Source organism: Solea senegalensis, linkage group LG8, assembly GCF_019176455.1.
Source record: "Solea senegalensis isolate Sse05_10M linkage group LG8, IFAPA_SoseM_1, whole genome shotgun sequence".
Classification (NCBI taxonomy): domain Eukaryota; kingdom Metazoa; phylum Chordata; class Actinopteri; order Pleuronectiformes; family Soleidae; genus Solea; species Solea senegalensis.
In genome coordinates this window covers 21,686,678-21,707,516 of record NC_058028.1, presented here as the reverse complement: position 1 = coordinate 21,707,516, position 20,839 = coordinate 21,686,678, and the positions used below count along the sequence as shown (strand labels likewise).

General features: G+C 41.3%; 1 protein-coding gene across 1 annotated transcript; it reads right to left on the bottom strand.

Moving 5' to 3' along the window:
- Positions 1 to 731: 731 nt before the first annotated feature.
- Positions 732 to 20,408, bottom strand: nlk2 (nemo-like kinase, type 2). Its single transcript, XM_044032686.1, has 12 exons — positions 20,180 to 20,408; positions 18,379 to 19,958; positions 13,601 to 13,730; positions 10,920 to 10,975; positions 10,283 to 10,389; positions 9,006 to 9,091; positions 7,677 to 7,886; positions 5,909 to 6,010; positions 5,448 to 5,534; positions 5,013 to 5,211; positions 4,080 to 4,173; positions 732 to 2,102 (listed from the first exon to the last, which is right to left on the bottom strand). The coding sequence occupies exons 2-12, from the start codon at positions 18,924 to 18,926 to the stop codon at positions 2,048 to 2,050; spliced, it is 1,674 nt and encodes a 557-aa protein (XP_043888621.1). The 5' UTR covers positions 18,927 to 19,958; positions 20,180 to 20,408; the 3' UTR covers positions 732 to 2,047.
- Positions 20,409 to 20,839: the final 431 nt, after the last annotated feature.

Below are 20,839 nucleotides of genomic sequence, written 5' to 3'. Positions count from 1 at the left end.
GATTCGACTTGATGATAATTGAGGGTTTGCAAGTTTGTAAAACCTAAGCGGTGCAGGAATTGGTGTCATAGTCAGAAGGTTCCTGGAAAGAAACTCCTATCCCTCATCGCCCAAAATATCCACTTGAGAGGTTTTACACCGCTATGACGTCGCACTATTTACATCACTTGCGCAGCTTTCACCATCCAGTCCACACACCCACTGTGGAAACACAAGCCAGATCGGGGTAAAACCATTCCAAACTGAACTGTAACCGCCTGGTGAGAGTGAGTTTTTAGTGGAGCGCTAAAGGGGTGAAAAGCCAATGAATGGATCTAGTTACCGACTCTTTGGATTAACGTTTGCTTAGTTTGGCTTTGGAACGGAAATATTTAAGCAAACACAGGAAGTGGCACTGCGGAGGTAACTTTTGATATTTGTGGATTTGAAGATTTTGCTCGGTCAAAAGGTTTCAGTCGTCACTATAGTAACCAAACATTATCCTCCAGCCTCTGTATGTACTGTATGTCTGTGCTACTTTGACTTCATTTTGATAACGATAACAGATTAGAATTTATTTATACTGAAAGGGAGAATATGTTTTGGTCCTCATGAAGACTGTGACTAACGTTGAGTGACAAAATATGAGGAAATTCAGTAGGTAAAGAGGAGAGTGATGAGCGACACTTAAACAACGATTAAAATATGTCATTTCGATTGCTTGGAGAATAAATTAGGTTTAAGTCAGTGCATTCTGGAGATTTGGTCAAGATTTTAATCATCTTGTTTGGAAGCAGGATGTAGTATAAGTATAAGGATAACTTCTGATCTGGTTTCCTGTTCTCGTTAAACCTTTACTTCCAGGAATATACAAACTCAACAACTTAAAGCCATTAACAAGAGGATTCTGCATTATTTCCAAAACAGACACAAAGCATTTGTTGCCATTTCCAAGGGAAAACCTGACTCTTCTTTTACATATTGAGACAGGTTTCTACTTCAGTTCATAAATATTGCGGGGCCTTATGTAGAAACACTTGCATACATTTGTCACTGAAATCATGCAGAAAATGTACTTGCTCTAATACGGTCCATGTATGTACGTGGACATACACAGAGTTACGTTGCATTACAGTCATCTAAACGTCTTTTTTCATACTTCATTCTGCATCAAGTGCATCTTTTTTTTTTAACTTCCAGTGTTTTTGTTAAAAGTGAGTAACCACTTGGTCCAGGTCTGCTTCTTCAAGAGAGACCACTTGGAACAGGCAGTGTCATCAGATGACACACTCAACCTTTGTCATGTGACCTGACGTGTCCCTCTGAGCATAAATATGTCAAATATGTGCAACTAAAATGTGCAGATGTGCACACAATTTGAATTTTTTTGAGCTTCATTGATAAATCAGGCTAATTGTCATTGGCAAATGAACAGTTAAATGAGTGAAAACATGGCCAAATGTGCAGGGAAATACTGTTGACATTTTGCTTTCAATAAGTTAAAATATCTTTATAAAATAGGGAAACTTTCAATAATAAAATATTGTGTTTAACACAATTACAATCGATTGTCTGAACAAGACGCATAAGTTGGGCTAAACTGACCAATGTGGAGATGACGGTGGACATAGCAAAGCGGACAAGTCTACCTGTATGTTTTATGATCGAAGAACATTTTAAATAAACATCTTTTCTTATATGTATTATTATATAGAAAACACAAATGTACTTCATATTATAGACGTGTTAAATCTAAGCTACCTGGAAGTGAGCACATGGGTTTGTTTCACACATTCTGATTTGGTCTTCAGAGCTTTTCTTTCATCATTTGCACACCAAACCGTCTACGACACACCATAAAGCAGTTACCAGTGGACTTGTCCTTGTTTGGGTCACACGTGGGCCAAACACGCGGCACATGTGCGAGTCCTGCTCTCCAGTGAAATGCTACACAGATTATAGGAGGACGCTGAGATGCTCTCTTGTTCCCAGTTTAGCAGCGTGTCAGTTGGGGACAGATGATGTCATGCAGCAGCAGCAGCAGCAGCAGCAGCAGCAGCAGCAGCAGCTATTCCCACACCAGCGGAGACGGAGGCATTTCAGACGGCTGAGCCACTGTGGAGCTGTTCAACAACTTCATGTTAGCCTTTCATGGATCTGCTTACTATAGACACGTGAATCGCTGTTACATACATGTCACGCTTCCACAAATAAAATTCAATGATCCCAACTCAATGACCTTCAAGAGAATGTTGAGGTTCTGCGACGATGAACAAGTCTGAGACTCACCAAAAACAAAATCTACACCTGCTTAACTTAGTGACACCCAAAGATTTCTCTTGCTGAACCTGAAGAGTGTACACCGCTCTCTCTCCCTGCACCACAGAGAGAATCAGCGATTTCTCCATGTCTGTACATACTCTGCAAGAACAGAGAAATGTGTTCTCTCTCCCAGGGCTGCGAGGAGATTATTTTCTTGCAGCCCTGGTTTGGGAGTTCTTGACTCCGACAACTACTGAGTGATTGGCCAGAAATTGGTTAATGCAGAGATGTTGTCATTCCCTATGAGAACTTCCCAGGCACTTGAGTTTCTCGTCAAGTATGAAAAGTCCTGGCCAGATGTAACCTTTGAGAAAAAGAACCATTTTCTCTGTTCTTGCAGAGTATGTACAGGCCTTTACATCCACTGCTGCCTCAATCGGTAAGATTAAATGCGCTATTTTGTGACCAGTCACCAGTAATCCGACAACTCCTCTGTCCCCTAAGAGATAAAAACACTGACTTTCTTAATGGAATTTGGTGTGGGAAAATGAACGATTAGCAAACCTCTATTTCCAGACAGAAAGGTCTTACAGTGACTTAAAGCAGCGAACGTATTCTTAAGATATCATAGACTGTGGTTCCTCAATCCTGGTCCTGGGGACCCACAGCCCTGCATGTTCCAGGTCTCCAGGACCAGAAATGCTGCCATAGACTGAAGTGAGCATAGATTTAATACTGTGAGTCTTTTGTTAAGTGGCTAAAATCAGTTTTTCTCATGCTGGCAGCCATGTTACGAGTGAGAGCCAGTGTCTAGATCCCAGGCTGGTTCCCAGAAATGGCAGCGCCCTCGGCAGTGAGCTCACCTAAGTGAGTGTTGATAATGTCTCAACAGCTCATGCAACGTTATCACTTTTAAATGTTTCAAACCACATCCAAACTCTGCGGTCGGGAGACTTTAAATTCCTGGTGGGAGTTTTAACTGGGCATAGATATTAGTGATGCAGCAGAAGAAACTTTCCCAAATAACACGAGCCACATTTCGACCACAAGTAGCAGGAACCTTGAGTACTATGAATTCTGTGAAAGTATGAAATGCTTGCATTTCCCTTATTAATTGAACTCTCTAAATTGCCCAGAGGTGAGAGTGAATAATTGTTTGTCTCTATACGTTGGCCTTGTGATGGACTGGTGACTTTTCCAGAGTTGACACCAGCAGCCCCCGCGACCCTCATGTGGAGGATAAAGCGGTAGACAATGAGGTATACATGTTCTCCCATTGCCAGTGGAGATCTTTCTCCAGTCAATAGTGTTCAAAGAAAAAAAAAACAGTGTGGTGGTGATGATGATTACACTTTTATATCTTTTACTTCAGTGCTTCTTTGCAAAATCCCTCAAGTGACATGGTTACATGCGTCTATTGCAGAAGAACTAACAACAGCAGTTGTTGGTTCAACAAAAAAAGGTGATGATAATGGTGAAAATAAAGGAGTTTCAAATTAAACTGAAGTAACAGAGCAAATTCAAACACTAGACATTTAACAGGCAAAGCAAACTCCTTTGCCAAAAGGTTTTTGAACTTTCAGAAAGTACTACTCCTGCAAACAGTGGAAACTGATGGAAACACACACAGTTCCTGTGCCCATGGTCGAAATGCAGCTAGTATTATTATTATTTATTATTATCTTACTCTGCAGGTGGAGCAGAAAGTAACAACATTACACCTTAGCAACATGTATGTCTTGCCACCACACACATACATATTAAACATGTACTTCATTATCAAGTATACGACCTTTGATACTGTTGTATTATGAATAAAAAGAAAAAGACTCTCTAACCTGATAAAGCTTTTGAAAGCAGCCGACTGAGGGTTAATGCAGAGTGGCACTCGACTCCCCTTCTGCTGCTCCAGAATGAACTGATGGATGATCTCTGTGGGGGAAACAGCAGCAGCAGCAGCAACATTAGAGACTTGTTCACTGTCGATTTTTCACATTTATGGAAGCTAAAGTGTATCTTTACGACTGCCACGTTTGTGTCAACTGACTTGACTCTGGTGCATCTGAGCAGCAAAGAGTAATCTGTGAGCAGCAGTTCCTCATCTCAACTGACCTTCACTTAATGAGCCTAATAAGCTTTAGAGGTTCCCTGTAGTGTTTCAGTCCACTGCTAATGCTACATAGTCATGGACTCCCTCGTGTTTTGTTTGTATCATGCACATACATGAGGATCCATGATCCTTGTTGATGGTTTCCCATGATCAGTGACCTCACAGAGCACACGCTGTTCTGTGCTGCTTTAAAAATCCCATGTCAAACTGTAAAACACAGGGGATTTTGACAAAGGAAACACGGCAACAAACTCATTAATAACTCATAAATTTGTCATTTGTGCTTGTATGACCTTAAATGTTTCATAAGCACCATAAAACTGTAAAAACTGCAGAATTAGAAGCGTTTTTCATTTGTATCCCACCTGACATATAGTTAGTATATGCTGTACTCTGCATGTATCATTACAATGCAGGGAAACCCTTGAATGGACGTTGTCAGCACAGGTGTAAATGTCAATTCACGCACAGATATGATATTAATAGTGTATACAGTGTATATGGAGTTACATACACAATCTTGTAGGATTTGTGTTTACGACTGCTTTTATTTTTATTTTATTTTCCCCCAAAACAACAGATAACACCGATGTACAACAGATATTTCACGGTGTTGCTTTAACACAGGAACACGGTAAAAGTGAGCAGCAGACACACTCACCTTTGACCTGTCTGACAGAGCTCAGGTTCTTCTCAAAGCCATCGTCGAACTTGAGATTCGTGACAGGCTCAAAGTCACTGGTGTAAACCCGGCCGGAGGACGTGGTGTAACAGCACTTGCACATGCACGTGTGGTAGCGCAGTCGACCCTCGTCCAGGTACGGGTGAGCCAGGGCGTCCTTCGCTGAAATCCTTTTTGACTGGAGAGCGCACGCACAAACACACACACACACGTAAGCAGGCGGAGTTTCCTCACACCACAAACAACATTTATTTGAAAATGAACATTTATCGCTCAGCATTTCCAGATGTGTGCTATTTTATACATGTGATGAAAACGTCAACCAACCCTAAACTTCAGCCCATTGTTTACATTTTGGTCCGTCTTTTATTTTAAGCGTATATTAAATATCATATTATATTTAGAATGACTGACCGGATCAAATACGAGCATCCTGCAGAGGAGGTGGACAGCTTCGTGGGTTGCTTGGCTGGAAAGAGTGTAGAGAACAGGAAGCGATGGCTGCAGACAAAACAAACAACAGATGGTCAATGGATCTGTATTTAAAAGGCACTGTTCTAGTCTTGATGACCACTCATTCACCCACTCACACACATTTATTTCATACAGTCCATCTACAGAGCCTGGTCACACATGATATGCAAATCACTTGGTGGTGGTAAATAAAAATAAAACCACACTGACTTTGCCAAAGCAAATCAAGCATCAAGTTTACTTTTCATGTGGAGTTCAACTTTGGCAAAGTCACAGCCAAGACCGAGACTCAAATAAACAAACGTTTGAACAAGTCAAGCTTTCGTTAAATGTGGACGATTAGGGACACATTTTTTCATCACACAAATCTTCATCTGCAGAGAGCTGAAGTGAGTGTTTACCTGTTTGTGAGGTCCTCTAAGAATGTGTGCACGAGCACCTTCACATGCTGTCCTCATTGCCTCCATTGAGGGAGTTCCCAGCAGGTCAGTGATTAAATCAAGCTACGAAACACACAGACAAATGCAATTTAATGATATAAAGCTAATTACATTTAAAGGCTGAATAAAAAAAACTTTTGACTGTCCCACCGATTTCTAAGTAGACTCTGTCCAGCAGAGGGAGCTGTGAGTGCAGCTCGGCCTCAGATCCACTTTGGAGTATTAATAAATGATGTCGTGACTTTTGTGTGTTTGGTTTTTTTTTTTAATCGTGGAATAAATAGCTTCAAAGGCATAATGTGTCACGGAATATTTGTTTGAATTTTGATTCATCCAATCCAATCTATTTATAAATCACATTTAATAAAAACAGTATTGGACCAAAGTGCTGCACAGTAATATTCAAATAAATAAATAAATAAAAACATTACATAGGACAATAACGTCTCACCCAGACAGTGAAGAACAGCAGACTCACAAAGGAAAATAGGTGGGTCTTTCAAAGAGATTTAAAATTAGAAAGTAAATGGACCTGCCTAATGTGTAATGTGTAATGGGAGGGCTGCAACTGCAAAAGCCCCTCTGAGCTTCAGCTGCGATTTAGGAACAACAAAGATCAGACTGCAGAAGCACATTATGGCAGCGGCAAGTCAGAGAGGTAGTGCGGAGCAAGGCCATTTAGACATTTATACACGTCTGTGTGTCCTTGTTAAAACGGAGAATGGCCTCATTATGGACAAGCTGAAAGCAAGAAAGCGAGGTCTGGCTAACCCCAGCATAAAGGACATTACGATAGTCACAGTTGTGATATCGGCATAAAAGAAATGGTATCAGGCTGAACCCATTTAGTGTTGCCTGATTTGAATGGATCGGAGTGCAGTCCTTGTTTATACTTTAAATATCAAGCCCATACTGTATATATTCTGGAAACTGTCAATAATGTACATTCTATTTATAACTTCTTGTAGTCGTCTTGTTAATATCTTTCTATATTGTACTTTCTTGGAAATGCATGTTTATTATCTATTATCTGTGTGCTGTGACAATGTTAATTTCCCCACTGTGGGACCAATAAAGGACGAGCTTATCTTGTCTTGTCTTATCTTAAAGAGAAAAAAGCTACAAGCAGCATTGTGCGGGCCCTCGCAGCCACCGTGCTGCCAGCAGGTGGCGCTATGCCTATGTTCATGTGTTGGTGATTTCTGGCCAGGTCTCTTATGTCACATATAAAGTTTTGAGCCGATCAATGGTGAAGTTACGGGACACTTCCTGTTTTGTCCATTCTGATGTTTGCCGTGGCCACGCCCTTTTGAATCTGCAAGACTGTGTTTTTCATGTTTAAGATAATCATACTCCTAGGAGTTTGTTCATTTACACCTGCAAATCGCCAAGATGGACGCCAAATTCAAAATGGCTGACGTCCTGTTGAGTCGAGGCCATGGTTCCGCATGTTTCCACCAAGTTTCATGAACTTAGTTTCAACTTTGGGGGCGCTATTGAGCCATTTTGCACCACTTTTATGCTTAATAATAAAACATTTTCATCAGTTCTGATTGTCAGATTTCGTCCATATAGAGTAAATTCCAGGAAGTCCACTAGGTCCTTGCACCACTGTGTGAGTGCTCAGGCCCTAATAACACTGAGGTGTGTGAAGTATCGGAGAGTACGTGCATTAAAACTGTTACAGCTGACTTCAAACCAGGTTATTAGTGGTCAAAGCTGGCTTTACCTGCTGAATGGGACTTTGGGCTTGAAAGAGGATGCGTCTGCCCAGCAGCTCGGCGAAGATGCAGCCCACAGACCAGATGTCGATGGAGTTGTGGTAGTGGCGACTTCCCATGAGTATCTCCGGAGCCCGGTAGTACTGTGTCACAACTTCCTGAGTCATGTGACGTGACTCGTCCGACTCCTCCACTCGAGCCAGACCAAAGTCACAGATCTGAAAGACATTTTTCTCAGATTTCAGAAATACTTTGATACTGTCTTCTCGTTTTTAAATGTGACATGTCTAAGAAAACATCTCCATCTTGCTTAAAATAAAGCGACTGTGTTGCATCATAGCTCCCACACAGGCTATACTGAGAAGTTCACCCATGGATATCAACAGCCTACATTTACTCTGTCCCACACAAACAAAGGTGAAAGTCAGGATTTACACGGTTGTATTTTTGAGAAGCGGAAATGTCTCATCATGACTGAGTCACAGTATATGTAGAGACTTTAAAGTTTAATTTTCACACTAAAAATAGGTCTTCATCGACTGAACTACACAGTTACAAGTATTCCTCGTGTGGGATTTGAACATAAAGAATTTAGCCACTGTGTCAGTGCATGTGACAGAATGTGACACAGTTTACAATTACAGGTGAAGAAGCTAAATCAGCCTTTTTGGATTGTTTGTCATGCCATTATGTACAGATCATCCAACTAATTATATGTTAAATGGAGAGCTGGGTTCCAAGTCAGACTCAGGCATGATTAGTGCCAGACCTGTTCGATTTAAATGTCAATTAAAGCTGCAGTGTGTAACTTTTGGTCATTTACCATTACTTGTATGCTGCGTCAAGCAAACCTTATAAGTCCTGACCGAGGGAGCATTTGTTTGTATACAGCACCCATGCAGGTTGCGGGTGGGAACGAGAAGCCTTTATCATGTCAAACTGCTGAACGAGTGAGTTTTTTGAGCAGGAGAATTAACATCTGAATCTTTTTTTGTGGGCACGTCTTTGTGTTTTCAGTCCTATTCCAACCTGTTTGTAGCCGTCTTGCTTTATTAGTGCAAGAGGTGGCCTCTGTCTGTCTGTCTTGACATAAAACTAATCACTTCGTTATCAGCCATTTAAGATATTATTAAGAAAAATAATATGAATGAAGACACTGATATGAGTGAAAAATCCAAATTCACAGATAAGGCTTTCGGTGTCAACATAGCAAACACTAGCCGACGCCTATAAAAGCACATGGTGTGAACAGTAACCACCAAGCTCCCAGCAGAACTAACAGGCTTCAGTTACCTCTGAGATTGAAGATTGAGTCTCTAAAACACACACACACACACCTTGAGCACACAGTTGCTGTTGACCAGGAGGTTGCCAGGTTTGATGTCTCTGTGTAGAATGCCAGCAGAATGAAGGTATTTCAGTCCTGGTGGTTGTCATGGTGGATGAGTAAGAGACGAAACAAGGGGAGATTACATCAGACATGACTTGTGCAACAAACAGGTTCAGTGATTTTACTGGTGATTACAGACATTAGACTACAGCTGTTATTAATGACTGCCACATGTTGAGGTCCAGAACAGTGCAGTCAGTGTGGTGTGTGTGTGTGTGCAAGTTCAGTTGATGGAACCGATGTTGGGTCTGTGGCTTCAAGGGATAATTCAAGTTTTTTGAAGTTTGGTTGATTGAGGAACGGACATAATCAGCATCTTACAACCAGCCGACAGTGATGTGCACATATCCTGTGTCTGAGAAAACACAGGCTGGCTGCCAAAGAGACACCAGGTAGGACGGATTTTACCAAATAAAATTCACACCAGCCGAAGTGTATATGAACTTAAGAATGTGTTTGCCACATTGTCTCTCCAACCAGTCAACCACACCAAAGTCCATAGAGAAAATCAAAGATTTGACATCACAGCACAGGGAGGTGTTTTAACTGAACACCTCCAGCTGGCGTTTTCCTGCTTTATTCTTACATTCCCTTGGTTCATTTTATCCATGTCTGTACAAGGTGAGCGACACAAGCAAAGTGTCAAGATATGGGGCATACAAAGCATAATCAGACCTGAGAATGTGTCAGTTACTTCATATAACTACATTCAATAATGTAAAATCCTTCATCTGTAAAGATCCTGAATTATCCCTATAAGAATAGGCTTGTTAAATACCAGTTGGTGCAACTGGCCCCAGGTGACATGGACCAGAAATATCTATTAGGTTTAAACAGGGTGAGAAAGCTTTTTTGACATTTACAACTCAGAACATATTTATTTAAAAGGTCGCCCTATATTTAACAACCACAATTTGTGCCGCCACCACAACTAAATTCACTTTTAAACACACATCTGACAAACAGCCAAAAGAAATGAAGGTTCAGTTCACAGTTTGAATCCTATTTTTTCTGCAGGGCTGAATATTACATGTAAAATTCACTCAATTTACAATTGTGTGCATGGTTCATTTCTTCACAAGTGGTCACGAGGAGACATTCATGACACATTAATGCGTCACACATTTGCTGACACCAGGTCTGGACAGGACATGGGTTGTAAAATACCACTTGATGGACTTCAGTAAATAAATAAATGGAACATAAATGGGGAAAAAAACATACCCCGTAGAATCTGATACAGAAAGACTTTGGCATGATCTGAGCTCAGAGGCTGCGGTGATACGATGATCTTATGGAGGTCACTTTGCATGAGTTCAGTCACCACGTAGCTGACCAACGGAAATTAAGGATAAACACATGGCAAAGCACACCAGCATCATGACAAAAACACAGGAAGGTAGAAGCACCGACAGAAGTGTGGGTGACTGTGACTCAGGAGGTAAAAGCAGCTGCCAACTCATCACAGGGCTGGCACGTCAATCCCAGGCTCCTCCAGTCCCTATATAGAGACGCCAAACCCCACACTGTCAATGATGATGCACTGACAACATCTAAACATGTGTGATAAGGTACCTGGACATAACAGCAACAGCACTAGCCTTGTCCGTGCAGTGCGTCCCTTACTCTGGCTCTAATCGCCAGCTTATTGGAAGCTTTTCAGCCAAATCAGCATAATAGATGGGCATCAGAGGCCAACAGCAATCAGTGAAAGAGTAATCACTGAGTGAATCACAGGACACAAAGGGGCAAACAAATGTAAATGTTACCCTGGTCACCTCTAGAAGACAACGTTTTAAAAAGAAAGGATTATGATAAATTACTACTGGAATGCTTTTTATCAAGCACTGATAAAGGATACATTTCCTCAAAGTAGTCGATGTGTGGAGGTTGTAGTATGTCCAGAGCAGAGAGAACCTGAGGAGGAAGGTAAAGCCATAGTCAGTGATTCTCCTTCATACTTTTCCTTGTGCCATGTGCAAGAATCATTCATGAAAGACTTCATTCACCTATTTTCTCCTATTTAAAATGTTCTTTCTGACATGAACATCCAGTCTTGTCATCATTCACGGTTACAAAGTTACTGTACTTGAAGTACAAAATTAACATATCTGTACTTTACTTTGTTATTTATATTTCTAGTAACTTTTACTTAACTAAATTTCCTCCAACTGTCTTTGTTGTTGTTTCTAGGCTTGATGAGGCATGGGGTTAAGTGGCTCAAGGTGGTCTGCTAAATGACATGTAATGTAATGTAATGTAATGATATGTCAAGGACACATAGACTCGCAGAGCCAGGAATTGAACCCACAACCTATCAGTTGAAAGACAACTCCCCCAACCACTGAGCTGCCATTGGTCTACCCGAGCTCCTCCTACTTGTAGTAGTGAGAACATTTCATATCAGAAAATCACTTTTGACACTTAAGTACAGAAAATGTCATATACTTTAAGACTTTTACTTTAGTAATATTATTATAAAAAATGACTTCCTTTTTAGGCACTTTATACAAGACTGGTAATGGAATGTAATACACGCATTGCAATTTTGAATAAATACATGAAGGAATCATTATTAGTGAGAATCATTTAAACAGAATACTTTACAGGTAGCAACGTAACCAGACAATACTCTTGCTCTCTCACAATAACCTGCTGTAAATGTGAAATTGTTTGTAGAGTTGAAACAATTACTCGATAACTAAATGAATCGTTAACTATTTTGACAATCGATTCATCGGTTTGAAGCTGTTTTCGTGATTAAAACAAGATTTCCGATTGTTTCAGCTTCTTAAATGTGAATATTTTCTCGCTTATTTGCTCCATATATCTCCACAGAAATCATTTCAACTGAATCAATTTGGTTTGTAGACAAAACAGGACATTCTAGAACGTCATCATTTCCAGGTTTGACAAACACCGATCAACGTTTTGACATTACTCAATTAATCAAGAAAATAATCGACAGTAATAAAATAAAAGTAATCGTTAGTTGCAGCTCTAATTGTTTGCCTGAATGTCATAATCAGAGTTCAGTATATGTTCATACATTGGCCTCATGTAAGATTTTCATTTTCTTATCTTAAAATGTTCTTTCATTTTGTCTGACAGTGGGTTTGTATGAACATGCCATTCAGCAAATGTGTCAACCTTCAGTAAAGTGTGGAAATAACGTGTATAAACACAAGGATAAGTTTGGTCATACGCGGCAGCTGGCCCTCTGGTGGACACACAAGAGAATACACATTTCAGTCACTTCTACATTGGCTTCAACTGCCAGCCCCAGAAACTACATTCATTTTAACATACAGTCTACGATTGTGTGTCTCATGTGAAAGGAAATGATCTGGACTAAGTGCAATGATGAGCAACATGATATATTCAGTGTCAGTGGGGAACCTTACACTTCACATGGACATGATGACAACTTCTTGAGTGTTTTTTTTGTGTGAGCGCTGCTGCCTCAGGCCTGTCTCACACTGGATGTGTGTGACGCACGCCTTGGTCTCAGTGCGTCTCTCTTATTTTATAATCTGGACAAACTGTTAAATGTTAACTAATGAGACCGTTCACGCTGCCCGCGTGAAATGAGTGGAGCCAAGCAGCTATTTTTGGGAATAGACCCATCACCTATTATTCACACCCACGTGAGTCACAGCAAAAATTGAAAATGATCTTTTATCACAGTTTCAGCATTTATATCTATATCACATGTCCTGTTCATGTTTCAAAGTAAAAGCACAGTGGCATTTCAGTTCCTTGATTCTCAGTCGTACCTTACACACAGACTTTCTCATCACATGTTTGAAAAGGAGTAGGCAGAAGTCTAAACTTATACGTACCTACATATCCTATTACACACAACTCAATTTATAGACCACTTTACCCACTTAAAAACAGATATTTACATATTTACAGTTTTGTGCCTCAACTTAAGAATACGGCTGGCTTTAAACGCGACCATTTCCATTCACCGTCCTGGATTAAACTGCTGTTCTAAAGTATTAAAAATGCAAGGAGTTAGCCATGATAGCTCAGTGGTAGGGTGCATTGTCTTTCAACTGGAAGGTTGTGGGTTCAATTCCTATATGTGTGAATGGGGATGAAAGAGCTTATAAATAACTTTACAAATGCAGACCACTTCCAACTCTTCTTCTTCTGATTAAAGTAGTAGTGAGTAAAAGTACAAGTTGCTAGAAATACAAATAAAGTACAGATACGTGAATGTTGTACTTAAGTATAGTAACAAAGTATTTGTACTCTGTTACATTACAACACTGCTGACTCTTTAGGTGACTACAGAGGGGTATCTAAAAGTATATTTTATTGATTTCAATGTTAAACTCTACGTAAAACATAGCGGCTGCTTTTGTCAGGTGAGCAGGAGACGTCTGAACACAAGACTCACAGCAGAGCAGCACTGCCGCCGTCACACACACACACACACACACACACACACATCCAGGGCTCAGGACTCACGGAACTTCACGTCACTTGAGAAGCGAGTGTACAGATGTGTTGGCAACACTGCCGCGTACTTACGTTCTCATGTTTGAAGAAACACAGCATCTTCAGCTCCCGAAACACCCTCTTGCAAGATACAAGGTTTTGGAAGACATTGGGCATCTTTTTGAGAGCAACTCGCTTTCCATCTCTCGGGTCTGTCACTGACCTAGATGAAGAGCACAGACATCAGAAGTCAGATAGAGATAGAGGGACTTTCACGTAGCGCTGGACTATCTATCTATGCCTACTAGATAGGCAGGATAGAATGTCAGGAAACAATATGTATGCCCTATGTCAGCTGCACATCAAGTGGATGGAGATGAATGAATGAAACAAAGATAAATATATAGTAGGGTAAGAGCTCAGTTCCACTTTTTCTGTGTCCGATACATAACCTTGCATTTCTTCTGATACAGACTTGTTTGTACCTCTTTTAGACACCTTGGCTGTCAATAAGATATTTGGGCTGTTGCATTTACGACCTACCTACAGTATAGACAACGGGCCATTTTTCTTTGTATTTTTTTATTTTTATGTAGGAGCTCTTTCACGTGTCTTTTTGTAGAGCTGTCCCTTTCATTTTACCTTGAGTGATTAACTGAACTTTCGAACAAAACAACTCACTAGTCTTTGAAGATACACAGTCTCTGTAATAGATTACTAGTGATGACAATGTCCATCAGATCAAGTCCGATCACCATGTGTTTTCTGTACTCAACCCATTTTAAATGGGTTGAGTAAATTATTTAAAGGCAGTCTTCTAACGACGGAGCAGCCAGTTATAACGACTTACGTATAAGTCGTTATAACTGTTACAGACAAAAAAGTAATATTTTCATGAAGTATTTTTCAACCTTAGTCTTAATAATCTGCGTTACCATACCCATATACATTGTCAAAGCATCAAATCTCTTCTGAGCTAACTTGTACGGTGTTTGCCCCTCTTGATATTATTTTCCATCCGTTCCCTTTTTCTGACATTTGAAGAACCAAACGATTACTCCATTGATCAAGAAAATAATTGGCAGATTAATCGACTATGGAAATAATCGTGAGTTGCAGCCCTAATCCCAAGCAATGAAGCTGCATATCAACTAAGTGCAGTTGAGCTCGCCACAGTAAGGTGTGGAGGGGGAAACCCCTATTTCTGCTCGTGGGTGGGTTAGACTGAATGGCAATAGTTTCATCAGGTATGTAAAGCATGGCATCATGCAAGTGTGACACAGTGACACACACCAATAAATTCAACAAAGAGGAACGTTTAAGCTCTCTGTCTGTCATACTGTATCTCTGGTGACCCATGAACAGCCTGCAGTATTTCTAGATCTGACCTTTAGGTGCTTGACCACCATAGGTATCCCAACAGAAGGATACAAAAGGTGGGATGGTAGTTATTTTGCTCCCCTTCACAACATTTGACAATCAAAATGCAGATTATTTTAGAGCTGCAACAATTGATTATTGTAATTACTAAATCATTCGTATTTTGAGTGTTTTCCTAAATTAAAAGGAGCTCTTTGAGAACATTTTCCAGTGTCTTTACTCCATATAACAAATACATAGTTAAAACTGATTAATTTTGGTTTGAGAACACTAAGGATGGGGGGGTCGAGTGACAATGAAATATCGCAATATTTTCTTTTTCTGCATGTCATTTTTTTTTACTAATGTTCCAAATAAACATTAAAGTTTCTGTGGCTTAGCATAAAGAAATATCAATTGACATTTTAATCCACTAAGTGTTGCTAAGTGGTCACTCTAACTAGAGCTGTTGTGTGAGAAAATCGCAAAATATGGTTTTACGTATGTACGTAGTACATCGCAATAATATCGCGCCGTGATTTAAATATCGTGATAATATCGCATGGTGGTGCATCTGGCGATTCCCACCCTTAGTGAACACAATAACTGGGATTATTTTGACAGTAAATGCGATTGCGATTAGAGCTGCAACTGACGATTATTTTATTTTCAAAATCTGTCATGAATATGTCAAATATTGTCTCGATTAATCAAGCAATCGCTTGGTCAATAAAATGTCAGAAAACGTTTTCATTGGAAACCATACATAAATACATGATTACTGTGTGATATTTATGCAGATAAATGATATTTTGACACACATTTTGGCTTTAACAAATATTGAGCCTCCTGCAAATAGAAAGTAGAAAATTGCAGTAGGCTGTATTGAAATGAACTCTAGAATTGTACTTCCAAAGAAAGCCCCTCTCCCCCTGAACATGAAAGAAACTTGTTGCAGCCATGATGTTACATGAAGGTTTTCATGCTCTTATGGCATGAACGACACAAGCACCATATCACTATCACATTTGTTTTGGTCCAACAGTCCAACACTTGGTAGTTGAGCATGAATTGGATGAAAATAAAAGAGTTTGACGAGGAAAATGTGACGATAATATTAGCCTTCGCTGGGCTTTGTCTGAGCAGCTCGTCTGGTGATTAGAGAGGGAACGGTAAAGTGTCAGAACGGCAGCACGAGAGCCGCGCGAAGAACACAGCAGGTGTAAGTAAGAGCATTTCAACTCCAAACACCAAAGCCCTTCGACTAAAACCTTCAGTGAACCTCTTCAAATTGGATCAGTGAAGAGACACAGATGGCAGAGCACTAAGCTCTGTCTCACACACGGAACCCAGCCGCTGCTATGCCATGGCATGGTTTATATGGATAAACTGAGGGTTTCCTTCTGTCAATTTCTAGCTTTTGTAATTGTTCCGTTTGTTTATAGGAATTTGCCCCAGTTTTTCCATTGTACTGTAAGTGTAAGTGACTGTAAATCATGAACGTTTATAATACAAAACCAGCTTTTCTGCCACGTTGAGTTACATTTTCAAAGCGCTGATTCCATCGTCATCCTCATCAACTACACTTGTGTCATACACAACACTCTGTTATCAATTTGTAGACTGTTGTGCTGGTATGTAATAGTTTGTTTGTGTTAATTGTGTTAGTGGTTATTCAGTTACTTGCTTATGCGTTCCGTTTCACAGTGATGACTTTCAGTTTTGTCGGAGTTTCTGAAAAAGTTATGAATGTAAGTAGGTTTTCACAGTAATTCCAGTAAAACACCTTATTGCATATTACGTTCACACTCTAGTTTTTATAGACAGTCTACTTAAAACAAACGAAGCAGGCAAAATGCCTGTTTCCTTAGAATGGTGTTATTAAGCAGTGACTCAGAGGAGGAGTAGCTTTTTACATTTGGTGCCCAGAGGAAGTGTAGAGGTGTCATTTTCTCTGAGATCAATTCATTTACATTCAACTGAAAGGTTATTATGGAAAACTGATCAATAATGACAAAACACCCTGCCTAGCGTACCTTTATTTGTGGTTTTAAACGTCTCTAGGGACCAATGACAGCAAACTTAAGATTTCACACATCTGAAGCTAAACATTCCGAGTCATTACGTATTATGGGTTTTATTACTGCAGCAAGACTTGTATTGAAAAACTGGAAGAACGCCACAACCCCAGAACTCATGACTGAAACTGCTTCTGTGAATATTCAATAGCGAGAGTGAATAATGTACCAGGGGGGACACATAAACATGTCAGGCATCATTTCTTGCTGTACCTCAGCGGCACAGTGCACTTAAGGACTGTGAGGGAATCTATTTCAGATATAAGAGGATCCAAATAATTTAACTTTCCTCCCATTCTGAGTCTGTATCTTTGATGGATGTCTGGGTAGTGTAAACAATGTATATATAAATGAGAAAATCAACAGAAAACTCAAACCACAAAAAAGTGAGTGATAATCAAGTGTTTTAGCACGATATACAAACATGTTATGACCATTTTATTAGGTCCAACTACTTTGTTAATACAAATATCAGTCAACTACAAGACAGGGACTCATTTGTGCATGTGGACATGGTCAAGATGACCCGCTGGAGTTCAAAACAAGCATCAGAATGAGGAGGAAAGGGGATTCAAGTGACTTTGAACATGGCATAGTTGTCGGAATCAGACAGCTGGTCTGAGTATTTCTGAAATGATCTACTTATCTACAGGGATTCTCATGCACAAACACCTCAACCAACAGTAAGTCAACCATCCAGTCACTATAGGAGAAGGAGACCATCTCTGAATGCACAACCGTGTTTAAAAATGCAAAAGCAAAACTAACTGCACATTTTGAAGTCTTGAGTTTTGCTATTTGACCCAGACGTTTGCAGACTTGCAACCAGGCTGAACATAATTTACAAAACTGACATCAGGTTAGGTTAGCAGGCAATTAAAGAAGACCAGACACTAACAGCGAAGACCACTATCTCCTCGGGAAAGTGTTTGCTGACATTATAAATCAAGTGAGAAGTAGAGGCTCATTTCGACTTCCATCGTCGCACTTCTTGGGCCTTCACTTTTAAAACCAAAAGACTGTCTATTTTTAGACAGTCTATGTTTGAACTGCGAAGCACATGGACTGCAGAAGCACAAAAACCCAAGTTATAAGTCACAATATACCTTAAGAAGTGAAGAAAATCATATAATTGCAATAGTTATTAACTCTGCCAAGAGGATTGTGTTTTCAGCTCCTTGTCTCTGTTTGTCTGAGTGCAGCGTAACTCAAAATGTGTGTGGGAATGTAGGTGATGGCCCAAAGAAAAACAATGGTGAGGTTCTTGGTGGGGATCTGGATATTGATCCAGGTTCAGGGATTTTTTTAAATGGAACTGTTAACCCTGTGGGATAGGGGAGTGCACTGACTCTGTGGGAAACTGATCAACCATGGTGGAAGTGCTTATTCTAGCTGATATTGAATTATTTCCTGGCACTAAAGCAGTGCACTTACCAGACAACACCAAACGCTCCGTAGCCAATGGGCCTGTCCGGCTCTATGTCCAGCTGCGGCTGCTGCAGGTGGTGTGTGTGTTGATGCTGCTGCTGCTGCTGCTGATGCTGCTGCTGCTGCTGCTGCTGCTGGTGGTGATGATGGTGATGATGGTGATGGGCTTTGACAGCAGCGGTGGCTTGAACCTGCACAGGAGCAGCAGCGGCCGCCGGCCCCGGGGCTTGTCCCGGGGCGGGGGAGGGAAAGTAGGGCTGCTGCTGGCCCGGGTTGAGCATCACTGCTGCGGCTGCAGCGGCGGCAGCAGCAGCCGTGGATGTGTGCTGCTGTTGCTGCTGGTCCGTGTGCACGGCGGCGATGGCGGCGGAGCCCGGATGCTGCTGCAGGTGATGCTGGCCTGCGTGGTGATGGTGGTGCATGTGTGGGGCTGGGAGGTGCTGAAGCTGGTGGTGATGCGGGTGTGGGTGATGGACAGCCACGGCCGAGGAGCCACCATTGTAAGCGGCCATCATTTTTGGAACATTTGCAGCCACTGTGCTGCAAAGAGCCATTCACTGATGCTCACACAGCCCCAGTCAGTGTCTGCTGCTGCTGCTGCTGCTGCTGGAAGTGATGCTAATGACTAAGCTCAACACTCAGAAAACTTGGAGACAACATAGTTACAGAAAACACTCGGGATGTCTATATGGTGCAGCTGCTGCTATTTCCTTGAAGAAGCCACTATATCATAACACCAACAAGAATGTGACTGCAGCGGCAATGACCAATAGATTATTGATCGATTACTAAATGAATTGCTAAACTATTTTGACAATCATGTGAGGAGATTTGTTTTTATGAAATAAAACCTAAAACTTTATCTCCATTTGAGGATGTTGTCATTTTGACGTTTGGGAGACACTGATCATCACTTTCTGACATGTTTGTGGCAAATTAGTTGCAGACCTTAAATGTGACCCACTTGCTTTGCCTAAAGATGATTATGATGATGATGAATCCTGATCCAAAACAAACTAAAATGACAACCTGCACCCCCTTCAGAAATGAAAGCCAGTTGCCCCTAAATGCTCCTCATGATACCGGAGGCGCCCTCCTCCTTCCTTCTGATAGAAGTGTGATGTGGGGCTTGTCACATGGGAGGAGGCAACATCTTTTTTGATATGGTCCAAGCTGGCACACACTACTGCTGCCGCCACCTCTAACACCTCCAACACCACCAGCTCCAGCAGCAATGGGGCTGGAAATCTCATCCAAAGTGAATTGTCCCTGTCAGTCAGCCGTGTGCTCTGTAAACAAGGCTAATCTCCGGGGCCGTAATTACCACTGCTGCTGCTGCTGATCCGCTGCAGAGTGAGGAGGTGTTTCCAGCCCAGGCCACAGTAGAGCAGGCAGAGGCGGGCACACAGGGAGGCCCAGGCCGCGGCAGGTCCACTGCGCTCACATATTACTCCAGCTGCGATCCTCCAGAACACAAACCAGCCATCACTGACACACAGAGGCGGCGAGAGAAGAGCTCACACACACGAAGGCTGACACACAACTTCTAATCCCCATGGACAGAGTCTGTGTCCTCCTGCAGATCACTTCCACGGGAGGAGGAAGAGACGGAACAAGAAGAAGAAGAAAGCAACAAAGTTAAATCCTTTCGATGCGGAATAATCTGTGCCAGGAGGACCAGAGGAGGAGGTGGTGATGGACCTGACAGCTCGGAGCTAGCAGAGAGAGAGAGAGAGAGGGAGAGAGAACGAGAGAGAGAGAGCCGTGCGCCGCATCAACACAGCCAGGCCTGCGGGGTTGAACTCACCACTGCGCGTCACTTTGTGTCCCACCACTTTCCCCCTGTCTGCTGCTAACGCTAATGCTAACGCCGCCGCCGCTGCCGCTGCTCCCTCCCCGATTCGATCAAACTATCGATCACAAGGCATCGATGAGCAGAGGATCCAACATGGTGAACAAATCGCGAGCTACTCGGAAGTGAGATTATGCGCGACGGACAGCCAATCAGCGCGCGCCCTGCGCTGACATCACGGTCGATCTGTGTGATTGTCACGGCGCGCGGCCAGTGTCGCTGCTGCTGCTGCTCCCTGTGCGCACGCACACGTTGTATTTGTCATTATTATAATCCAATACATGATGATCATTATGAGTACTTCATGTTATTATAATTTCTGGTACATTCTGTATTCACAACCATATATAGATTTATATGTATATATATAAATATGTATATACATATATATATATATACTGTACAGGTTCCTCCACAAACTGCATCTATTCTACTAATTATTTAATCTGTGATGGTAAATCCAGTGTTTACAGTTTATCTATTTATATGATTTCCTGAGATTAAATTATTTTTAGTCCAATTTGAAACTCCATCACACAGAATATATTACGTGGTCATTATGAGTATTTGCTAATTGTATTATAATTTCTGGTCAATTCTGTCTTCACAAGCACA